The following is an 11,239-nucleotide window of genomic DNA, read 5'->3' on the forward strand; positions in this document are numbered from 1 at the left end:
ATCTATGTAGGCAGAGATGCAGAAAAGACTTGCCTTCCCATCCATAATACACAACAGCAGCTATTGCCAGTAAAGATTGATGCTGGTTATAGTTTTTTGCCTTTTCCTTGTGTTTTTCTGAGAAGCTAGTTGGTCCCCAATGATTCCAATTATGCCGCTTCTTTTCTTCAGTGTGGTGCTTCGCACTCTGCTGCCTGCCCTGCGTGTGGTCACCCAACACCCTCACCATCCAATAGCAATAACCCTGTTTGTTACCCAATACCTCCGCTTCCCCTTCTGACCCTGGCCTACCACATTTAAAATAGACCCAGTTCTATGAAGGAGAGTGATGAAATGCTCAAGAATCAAGGGCATATTCCATATCCTATTTCCATGTCAATCAGTGTGTCAGCACCAGACATCAAGTGCATTAGTCCTCAGCTCAGTTTCATTGAGGAAAGGGTATAATTGCCTGTGGAGTTTCTGTAAAGCAATCTAGCAAAAGACCTTGTAATAGTCCATCACAGTAGTGTTGTCAATAATGCTACAAGGTGCCTCCTCGTTTTTACTTCTTGTGCCTCAAGACCCTAAGAATCAGCCTGCAACAGCTGCAAAATAAGAATTCCTCTTGATTGTTCATAGTTGTTAAAAAGCTTCTTAATAAACCACAAACATAGACTTAATTAGCTCCCAGATCCCTTGGATTCCATGAGGGAAGAGGAATTCTCAAGAGAAATCCTCCTTTTTGCTGCACCCCTCCTGAAAGTCTTCAGATGAGAATGAACTATGAGCAGCCCACCCCTTACAGTTAAGTTCATGCACCCTGGTCTACTGATTGCACTAAAACATCCAAAATGGAATCTAGGTGACCCCCTAGGGAGGATCCTACAGGAAGGTGGGTCTCAAGATATCCTTGGGCACTTCTGTCATCAGCCTTCTTCAATTTTTTTTTTTTTTTTTTTTTTTTTGAGATGGAGTCTCACTCTGTCGCCCGGGCTGGAGTGCAGTGGTGTGACCGTGGCTCACTGCAACCTCCACTTCCTGAGCTCAAGTGATCCTCCCACCTCAGCCTCCCGAGTAGCTGGGACTGCAGGTGTGCACCATCAAGCCCAGCTAATTTTTGTATTTTTTGCAGAGACGGGGTTTCACCATGTTCCCCAGGCTGGTCACAAACTTCTGAGCTCAAGTGGTCTGCCCACCTCAGCCTCTCAAGTGTGTTGGGATCACAGATGTGAGCCACCTTGCCCAGGCTCTTCAATTCTTTCTTAAAGGTGGTGATGTTGGTGGTATCTCTGAAATCCTGTGGCCTTTCTCAGTTACCCATAGTTGATAAGGAAGTCTCCTAAGATCTAAATTGTTCCTCTCTCCCAGGCTTAAAAATACTATCAATATCAAGGCAACACCACTGTATTGGAAAAGAGCCAGTTTCTATGTGGTCATATTTTGTGAAGTGCCTATGCCACAAAGGCCCTCTCCCAGGGTTTATATCACTTTGAGAAGAGAATATGAGACGTGGACAGGGAGAAGATAGGAAGAGGAGCATGATGCAGGCACACCTAGACAAAGAATAATAACGGTACTCAGATTCCTCTACAGTTTATTGTTATAGCAGAAGTTGTGGGAGACAGGAGGGCACCCTCCACACATACTACAGTGTGGTCAGAGCCCCAGGGCAGCCCTTTCCACCCCTATGCCAAGCCCCAAGCAGCCCAGCCCAAGCTTAGCTCCCTCCCCAGTCCCACTCTAGATGCACACTGAGCTACCAAAGTTAGTGCAGCCAAACGGCCCCAGGCCCCTTCCTGTTGCCCCAGCACCAATCCTTCCCCACACTCGTTCACTGCCCGCCAACTCCCATTCCAACTTCCTTTATACACTGGATGTTTCTATCACATCCTGAGGACCACTAACCCACCAGCAAGTCTCCCCCTGACACACATTCACGTAGGTCCATACCCTTCAGAGTCCTAAAGGGTTAATGAGAAGCCATATCAGCTTTGGTGAATGGAGCCCCAGCCCCAAATCCCCTCCCCTTGCAAATATGGGATAAGTAGGGAGAGTGTGATGGAGGCACCAGGACAACTACAACAACCTCTTACCCCTCAGCTATAGACACCTAGATCAGGACAGAGGATGCATATGCCCTCTCCACCTTAACACCAAAATGGGGGAGGAGAAGAATTTAGGGGTCTGGGTCCCTAAGAGATATTAGGACATCTCTTCCAGGAGCTGGGGGGAATCATGGGTTAAAGGTCAAGGTTAGGGTAGCAATCAAAGATCAAGGTCATCTCCCCACATGATCTGCCCTTTTTCCCTTGCTTACTGTGGCCCAATGCCCCTTCAGCACCTCCCAGGTTAGTTCTGGGGGAGGTGAGGGCTGGGTCCCACACTAGGGCAACAAGGGTCATTCAACAGGAGACCTCCATGGTGTGCCCCAGGGGCCCCGAAGAAAGAGTTCCAGACTCGCTGCTCTGGGACAGGGTGCGAGAGCGGGACCGGTTGCCATCAACGGATGCTGCACTGGTCAGAGAGGCTGTACGAGACCGGGACAGGCGAGTCATGCAGGATGAGGCCACTGTGGAGACAGCACGATGCACAAGCAGTCAGAGAGAAAGTGGGGAAGGGGGGCTGGCGACTCAGGGTGTGGTCCTTGGATTACGACTAGTTATAACTAAGCCAGGGGATCAATGAGCTCGATTGGGCAGATAGTGGTGAGTCCAGGCATTCACCTAAAATGGTTCCACCCCGTCAGTGCCTATCTCTCCTCTAGTGCAGCAAGCTCTTGTCCCCATACTCACTGTAGCCCATGCCTTGCAGGAAGTACTTGAAGGCCTCGGTCAGCTTGCCTGGCTGCGGAAGTAAGAAGAGGCGAGGGAGACGGTGAGATGAGGTTAGAGGAAGAGCTGGAGCCTGAGGCTGCGGCATTGTGGGGACGGGGTGTGTGGCAAAGGGCAGAGCCCAGTGCCACCGGTATCCTATGTCCCTTCCCCATCCCATGGACGGCAGGGGCACTCACCTGAGTCAGCTGGGGCTGACCTCCGGAGTCAGCCATCTGTTCAGGAGAGCGCCACCCAGAAAAAGTGAAACACACATAAATGAGCCATGCAGAGAGGTGGAAAGGGTCTCTCTTCCCTAGCTTCTTCGCTCTAGCCCCTTTGTTTTGTTCTTCGTTCACCCCATTTGCTCCCATGCAGGGCCCTGGAGGCTTAGCAGCTGCATGTAGAGAGGATATATGACTGTGGACAGGGGCCCAGAACAGGTTACTGACCTTGAGGAACGAGGTCTGGGTGGGGTCCAGTTTTGAGTTACATTCCACCTGGAGTAAGCGGGAGGCTGAATGAATGAGGTCACGCCCACTGTGGCGCCTCCCCCGTAAGGGACCCAGGAACCCAGACCCCAGTCCCTTTTCTATCAGCTCCCTACCCAGTTCCTCCTTACCAGGAATCAAATTCTTAGTGCCCCAAAGTTGATCTCCCTGTGCCAAACAGGACATCCCCTTGGCAAGATACTCTTCTGACCACCACTTTAGGACCCCAACCCTCCTCCCTCACTCACCCCAAAATTCCCTACTAACCACTGCATCTTCATGAGGTGCTTGGTCTCCTACCACCAGCATCACAGGACACCTAAAGACACAGTGTTGGGGAGAAGGCAGTGAGCCCCTGGCACTCCCTCACTGGCCTCTGCCTAGGAGTGCAGCTAGAAAAATGTCTGGCTCCAAAGAGGAAAGACGCTTCTGTGTCTCCCTGCTGATGCCACCAAGAGGATTCAAAGGGGGAAGACCTAGAGGGAAGTGATTTACCAAATAGGATGGGGTGGGACATGACAAGGAAGTTCCCTGGCAAAAGATTCTCCTTCTTCTAAGGGACACAAGCTCCTAGGGAAGATCCAGGGAGACAGGCAATGCATTATCTCTTAAAGTCTTACTTGAGGGTGATATCACCTCCACGCTCAAAGTTCAGGTCTCGGCGGCTAGAAAGGGGTTAAAAGAGTAGGAATTTTAGGTGGGCAATGCTATCTAACCAGATATAAGCTATCTCTCCCATGATGGAACTATCTTTGTCTAAAAATTACGGTCTAATCTTGGTTATTAAAGGTGGAAACCAAAGGAGAAAGGGGCAGGCAGGCCCCAAGCACAGCCCCTATAGTCACTTGTGCCCTAGATCCCTGGTCAGAGGGCAACAAAAGGGCAGGAAGGACACAGGACACAAGATCATCTTACTTCTGGGAGTCCAATAATCCAAAGGAGGTAAACAAGAGAAGGGGGACAGCCCCTTGCAATCCTTCCCACTGACTCTGTCCTGAAGCTGCCCCCATTGCACACTAAATGCTGCATTCCTTGCACATTGCACACTACCCGGACTTCCCTCTCCTCCTCTGTGCCTCCCCCATGACGCCCAATTACTGCTTCTGCATTTCTCTCACATGCACACACACACAGCCCACCCACTTGTTGTAGCTGTTCCAGTACAATTCAATGTTATCCAGGTTGGGTGCATGTGTAATGATATTTCTGTACTTTTGTATCAACTCAGAATTTCCAGAGAGCTCTTCCTGAAGGAGAGAACAAGGAGAAAATTAGGGATGGAAAGAGAAAACAACAATTACTGGAGGAAAAGAGGTAAGCCTTCTTCCTTCCCCAAATCCTGTCCCAGCTAAGGAAGTTAGCCCAAGCATTCAAGTTCCCTGCTGCTCCCCTCGACTCTTCTACATCTCCTACACCCACTTACCTGGCTGAAAAGATGTCCAAGGATCATCTCCGGAATGGAAGAGGTGAGGCCTGTTAGCTATGAGGAGAAGGCAGGTGAGAAAGTTCAGGATATTGGCCAGGCACAGTGGCTCATGTCTGTAATCCCAGCACTTTGGGAGGCCGAGGCAGGTGGATCACGAGGTCAGGAGTTCAAGACCACCCTGGCCAAGATGGTGAAACCCCCATCTCTACTAATAATACAAATATTAGCCAGGCGTGGTGGCGGGTGCCTGTAATCCCAGCTACTTGGGAGGCTGAGGCAGGAGAATCACTTGAACCCGGGAGGCAGAGGTTGCAGTGAGCCAAGATCAAGCCACTGCACTCCAGCCTTGGCAACAGAGTGAGACACCATCTCAAAAAAAAAAAAAAAAGAAAAAAGAAAAAAAGAAAGTTCAGGATATTATAAGAGACTCAGGCAAAGTGACAGCTTCACTTTCCTGCCCCTTTATTCCCACCTTGAAGTTCAGAGTCCATCCAGTTAGGCTATCTACCAGAGCCTAACTGGATCCATACGAGGGGATCCCCAACCCTAGGTCTCAGCACACAGGCCCCTCCAAACCTTGTGGGCTGCCCAATCCATCCAACCCTTGGCATTGGGATCAATGTTGATGAGGACAAGACCTTCAACAGTGTCCGGGTGGTTAAGCTGAGGGACAGCAGAAGGAAGGAAATGAGAAACAGGGCATGGCCTTATCCCCTCCCCGCTAAGGTCTACCCACTCCTGGACTCCCACAGGGCCTGACTCCCCACCTAGTGCCCACTTCCTCCCCCAAACAGCACTAATAAAGAGTATTCTCCTAATCAGTCTGGACCCTCCTTTCCCTCCTCTGGGCTTTTTATTTCTTACAGCATATCTCGCCAGGATGTAGGCTCCAGCTCCAACACCAACTCCAATTATTGTAGAGAAACTGTGAAAGGGAAAGAAATATATGCCTCACGGGATCTGCTGTCCAAAACCTGCCACAGCCCATCTCTTCAAACTCTTCACCCTCCCTCCTGAGTCCACGGGCACAAAGAAAGGCAGACACGGACCTTTCTTTGGAGGACGCGAAAAAGAAGGGCCCAAGAAGCCAAAGGTTGGCACGGGTAGTCAGGGTAGATACCTGAAGTCTATCCCCAGCTTTCTGCTGGAGAGCTAGTGTCTTAAAAAACAAACACCCATCCACCAGCCAACCAACACACTGTTTTCCTATATAGATAGCTCTTTGTCCATTCTCAATTTTCAAGAGCCAGTTCAACTTGTTCTGCTTTAGTTCCTGGTTCCTCTAGAGGAACGGGAAGAATGGAACTTAAAGCAAATGTGAAAACAGACACAACTTTAGTGAACAATGGAGAGAATGAGGAAAAGAGTGGCAAAGTGGTGAACCAGAGCTGCTGAGCCCTGGTGCCTAGGAGAAGCTTAGCTAAGAACAGCACCCAGGGGCCAGCACCTCCCTCTGAATACCAAAGACACTTGGTCTGGCGTTCTCTTCCTTCTCTAACTCTCTCTCACCCGCAGAGCTCCCCATCCACCAGGTGTGGGCATGAAGGAGAGGGGAGTGGGAGAGAAAGAGACAGGTCTATCTGGTTCCTCAGGGATTATGTCACCCCCTTTCGTTCCTCCCTGACTTTCTGATCAGAGAAGGCCCTCCTTAGCCTGAGGCAGGGCCAAGCATAGACGCTTTTCCTTCCCTCCACCCATGAGGACTATTCTGTTGACTCTGGCCAATTTTCCAAACCCACCACCTTTTCTCAATAATCAAGGCGGGAGCATGAAGGAAGAAGATATATTGAGCTCAGAAGCTGAAACTGGCTCAGGAACCATGGTGAGCCTGGAAGTTCTAAGGGTCTCCTTGTGCTGGAAAGAGAACTCTGGTTTGGAGGGGTTCCCAGGCCTCTCACTTTAGGTACTGCAGGACGCAAGGGATCATGTCTGCAAGCTGGTCCAGAGATGGGTACTGATATCTGGAAAAGAGAGGCATGTTAAGGAAGATACCAACCTGCCCTCACACCCCCCACCTCAGGATGTCCTACTCATTCTCTCCCAGAATCACCACTGCCCTCCCTTTCCTCCTCCCCAGTCGAACCCTTCCCGCACCTGTCCTGTTCCTCACAGTCTAGTGAAGCACTAACGACCTAACTCTTACCCCAAAGGGAACACAGGGGCTCCCTCTTCCATTCCAGGGGCATCCACATGAACCCGCACAAAGTTCTGAATGATTTCCTGCATGTCCTCGAACTGAAACAGTGGCTGGAAGCAAGATTTATCTAAAGAGAACCCACATCACCTCAACAATAGAATCAGACAGGGACACGTGTCCCCCAGTCAGAAATCACCCTTCCTTTCATGTCACAGTCAGACCAGGAGAGAACTTCTCCTTCCCACACTGACCCCTCCCCTCCCTCTGGGTTTCTTTCTACCCTTCCCCCACAGCCTCTTCCCAGACAGGAGTGGGAGATGAATGAAGGTCCTTACAGTTGAGTCCCACATCGTGGTAGGTAAGGATCGCTGGGCGTTTGGGTTTGGGGGTGCCATAGACAGTGAAAGTGACAGAGCCGTATGGTGTCTCCACAGAGTGAGTCTGCAGGAAAACAGGGCACCAAGAGCTAGGCTCAGAGGAGACGAGGCCAGAAAAGGAGCAACACCAAGGTCAGGGAGCTGGGAGTGGGTGGGCAAGGGGGAAAAGGGAACAAAGAATCAAAAACAGGATCAGCAAGAATTGAGGAAAACATGATACTGGAAGATGAGTTTGAGGATAAGAAAGAATAATGAAGATTAGAGAGAGAAGAGGAGGGGAAGGAAGGAGAGGGGAGAGATAGGGAAGGGAAAGGACTAGAATAGAAGGAAAGAAAGCAAAGAGAGAAGAGAGGGCCAAGCAGAGGCCATCCTTCTACTGGGGAAGAGGACAGGCCCTCCTCCCACCTTGGGACTGCCCCCATACTGTTACCTGTCCCTGGTCCAGGAGGATTCGGGCAGCTAACTCAGCCTCCTGGAGAGACACACACGGATTCACACAGAAACACATGACCATGTGGCGTCCCAGATGGAGAGACAAACAGACAAAGAGAGGCAAGTAAAGACAGACCAACAAATGACCAAAGACAGAAAGAGATTGACAAAGAGAGACACGGAAAGGATGAAGTTTAGTGTAGTGACGAGACAAGGTCCTGACTCCCAATTATAGTGTATGGGGAGAGAGACTAGGGTAGTGGTGAAGCAGTGGTGTGAGTTAGAATAAGATCAGTAGGCTTGGGAAGTTAGAAGGCAAGGGGGATGCTTAGAGGTCTGGAATTTGGGCATGGGAGTCAAACGGTCTCTAATAACCTTGGCCGCCTCAGGCGTCTGTCCTGGCAACAGTGGCTTCTCCTCTGTGATCTGCACCTCCTGCAGCTCCGCCATGGTGGCCTGGCAGGATGAGGAAATGAGACTGGGAAGTTGTCTCTACATCCCCACATCTCCTCAAACACCAGGCTTCCTCTCTCAGCACAGGAAGACGCAGGGAACAGAGGGACCCAGGGGTTGAAGACTACTCTAGAACACACAGAGGGCCTTTCCTGCCCCCAGCTCCGTTTCCAGGCTGATCGGTGGAAGCTTTGGAAGAGGAATCAGGACAGCCCTTCTCTTGATACTCACCATCCCCACTGCCACCCTCAACACCCACACCTCCAGACCCCCTCCCTCCTCTGCCCTGGACCAAAATACCAGGGTGGGGCAGAAGTGTAGCTCAGATTTCTCAGGCTATATTTAGGGGCCACCCCACACTCTCAGGTAGGGAGTGAAACTTGTAGCTCAGTGACTGAGTATTCTAAAGGACAGGGTACCAAAAGACGGGACTGTGAGAGTTCACAATTGACCATGACCTTCAATTAAAGCCCCAAAGTCGGCAGCTCAAAGGGGGCTAAAAATGACCAAAGCAACATGACCAATGGGGGAGGTGGGGAAAACAACATAAAAGGGACATCTGTCCAACCAACCCAATGCCTCCCTTCCTCCCAAGACTCTTCCTCCCAACTCTGAATAAACTCCGCAAGTTCAACATTAGTGGGTGAGGAGCAGAGCACCTGGACAGACCTGCACAGGAAGGAGCCTGCAGCCTGCGGGGTGGGGTCACTTACTGGGCTCCTATTGGCTGGATGCAGTGGGATTAGGGGTCAGGGTTCTCACTCCTTCTGACTCTGGGGTCTGAGAAAACACAGCAACGAGGTGAATGACATGGGAGACAGACCTGGGGTCTTTTAGGGACGGAAAGCCTCAGCCAAGACCCAGACTCCCAGGGTCATCAACCTCCTCGGGTCACTAACCCTCCCCAGTGTCTGTCTACCCCTAAGTCCAGAGAACACGTCCTCTCTAGGCTCGAGCCGGAATCAATATAGGCTACAAGGGCATCAGTTCAGGCTGCCCGGAGGAGAGAAGGAAGTGCTGATGTGGAGGTAAGAGGGTGGCCCTGTCAGAACCTCCGGATTCGAATCCCGGCTCTGCCACTCCCAGTGTGACCTTGCCCCAGTTAGTTACTACATTTGGCCTCAATTTTCTATCTGCAGGGGGGACTAAACGCGGGGGAATAGGGGATCCCCAAAATTTTTGACAGCTCTCCAGTAAGAGGAGGGTAGCAGAGCATGGCTGTTTCCCTCCACAATTTAAAAACAAACACAAAGATTGGTGCCGTCGCTTCTCTCCTTTACTCAGTCTCCGTGTAGGTCCCACGAGTGGAGAAAGGGAGAGGAGAGCGGTCCCACAATCTTCTCCCGTTCTCCCCCGACGGCCCGCGAAGGCAAGCGCCATCGGGAAGGGATGGGTAGGACAGAGGAGACCGGCCGGGCCCAGCACCCGGAACCCGTCCCTACGAGTCCCTACGCAGCCCGTCCGCGTGGAGACTGACACCCTTGCGTGGCCGGTGCCAAGCGCCCCGGACCTTGCACACAACCTCGCGCGCATCCCAAACACGCCCTGCCGCTCTTGGAGCCTCAGCCTTTGTGCGCAGCAACCGAGCGCCCCCTCCGTGCTGGCCCTTTCCCCCGAGCCTCCAGCTCCAGGGGACGCGGATCAATCACACCGCCCACCGGCCCGGCTGGCGCCTTCCAGGCCCTACGGCCCCTCGCCTGCCCCTCCCCCTACCTGCTGCCGCCGCGGCCGCTTCCACCTTCACTTGCCTTTGACTCGGGCCCGCCCCGGCTCGGGCTTCCCGCAGACCCGCCCCCGGCCCGCCCCAGCCCGCCCACGGGCGCTAGGCTCCCCGCAGACCCGCCCCAGACCCCCGGTAAACACGCCCCCCCTTTCACCCCGCCCAGACTGCCGCTCAGGAAAGGGTTGTGCTGGGGCCGGGGGGCGAGGGGCGGGCGGCTGGACGCTTCCAGGCTCTGCTCGGTTCACCAAAACATTCCACCACCCCCTCCCCGCATTGGGGCGGTGTGGGGAGTGCGGGGAGTGCGGGGATCCCTCAGCCCTGCGAGGGATCCCTCGGCTGCCCTCAGCACCGCCCCCATCCACGACCTGGATCTGCAATTCGCACTCTGGCTCCTTCCTTCGCCCCCAGACTCAGTGGTGGGAACCGGTAGTGGGGAGACGAACCCGGGATACTGACACCCCACGAGTTCGACTCCCCCCGCCCGAACACAGAGAACTAGATTAAGAAAGGAGGAGGTGGGCGGGACCGCCGCTGAGGAGGCGGGGGTCTCGCCGGCTGGCAAGGGCAGGTGTGCTGGCGCCGAAAGGGGGCACGGGGGAACGTCGAGGGCGCAGGAGTTCCGACTCCCTCGTGCCCACAGTCCTGGTACCTCTCCTCTCTTTGCTGCGTCCCGACGCCTGCTCTCCGGCTGCTCCGGGAGAAGTTGGACAACAAGGCGGGGAGGTGGGGGCGGGGAATGCGGGGGGCCGCTATAAATAGAGGGCGATCGCGGGCGGGCGGGGGATGGGGAGAGGATGGCCAACAGGGACTCTGGGGTCAATGCCTCAAGGGGCGCGGGGGAGGGGCCAGGGACCCCCAGAGGCTCTGACTCCTGGGTAAACAGGCGCAGGGGCGGAGTTAACCCTGCGGGGGTGGAGTAGGGGCTTGGGGAGGACGCAGTGTCCCGGGCTGGGACCCAAGAGACCCTGTGGCTTCGCCGCTAACCCCTCCCAGTCCGGCCCAGAAAAGGAGACCAGCTCAGGCCCGCTGAATCGCAATGCCCAGGGGATGGTCTCAGGGTCTGCCGCGTCCCTCTCGGTGCCCGAGTGGGTTTGCCACTGTAGACTTTACACACACGCACACGCACACACACACACCCTGGAATGAGCTCTCCTTGTGCCCCTCAGAGGAAGGCTCCCTGGAATGAGTTAGTTGATTAGATAATGTGGCTTAAGGGAATTCGAAGTCGTTTAGGCAAAAGGAAGCCTGACTGAATTTCTCCCCACCTACCCCCCTTGTAGCTCCCCCAATCCCAGGATCATATCCACCCCAACCCCCTTCAGACTGGTTCCTGAGTTGCCATTTCGGGGGCTGGGCGCCAGGCCAGTCAGGAACAATGGCCAATGGAACTTGAGCTGCCAACTGCAAC

General features: G+C 53.4%; 1 protein-coding gene across 14 annotated transcripts; it reads right to left on the minus strand.

The window, feature by feature from the left end:
- Positions 1–1,559: 1,559 nt before the first annotated feature.
- On the minus strand, positions 1,560–10,718 carry NDRG2 (NDRG family member 2). Of its 14 annotated transcripts, none has more exons than XM_009427337.3 (17): positions 10,481–10,718; positions 8,822–8,888; positions 8,031–8,111; positions 7,654–7,695; positions 7,182–7,287; positions 6,853–6,973; positions 6,608–6,670; positions 5,574–5,634; positions 5,286–5,372; positions 4,707–4,763; positions 4,427–4,530; positions 3,904–3,948; positions 3,551–3,602; positions 3,245–3,292; positions 2,993–3,028; positions 2,775–2,826; positions 1,560–2,551 (listed from the first exon to the last, which is right to left on the minus strand). In XM_009427337.3, the coding sequence occupies exons 3-17, from the start codon at positions 8,103–8,105 to the stop codon at positions 2,385–2,387; spliced, it is 1,116 nt and encodes a 371-aa protein (XP_009425612.2). In that variant the 5' UTR covers positions 8,106–8,111; positions 8,822–8,888; positions 10,481–10,718; the 3' UTR covers positions 1,560–2,384.
- Between the last annotated feature and the right edge of the window lie 521 nt (positions 10,719–11,239).

This window comes from Pan troglodytes, chromosome 15, assembly GCF_028858775.2.
Source record: "Pan troglodytes isolate AG18354 chromosome 15, NHGRI_mPanTro3-v2.0_pri, whole genome shotgun sequence".
NCBI lineage: Eukaryota > Metazoa > Chordata > Mammalia > Primates > Hominidae > Pan > Pan troglodytes.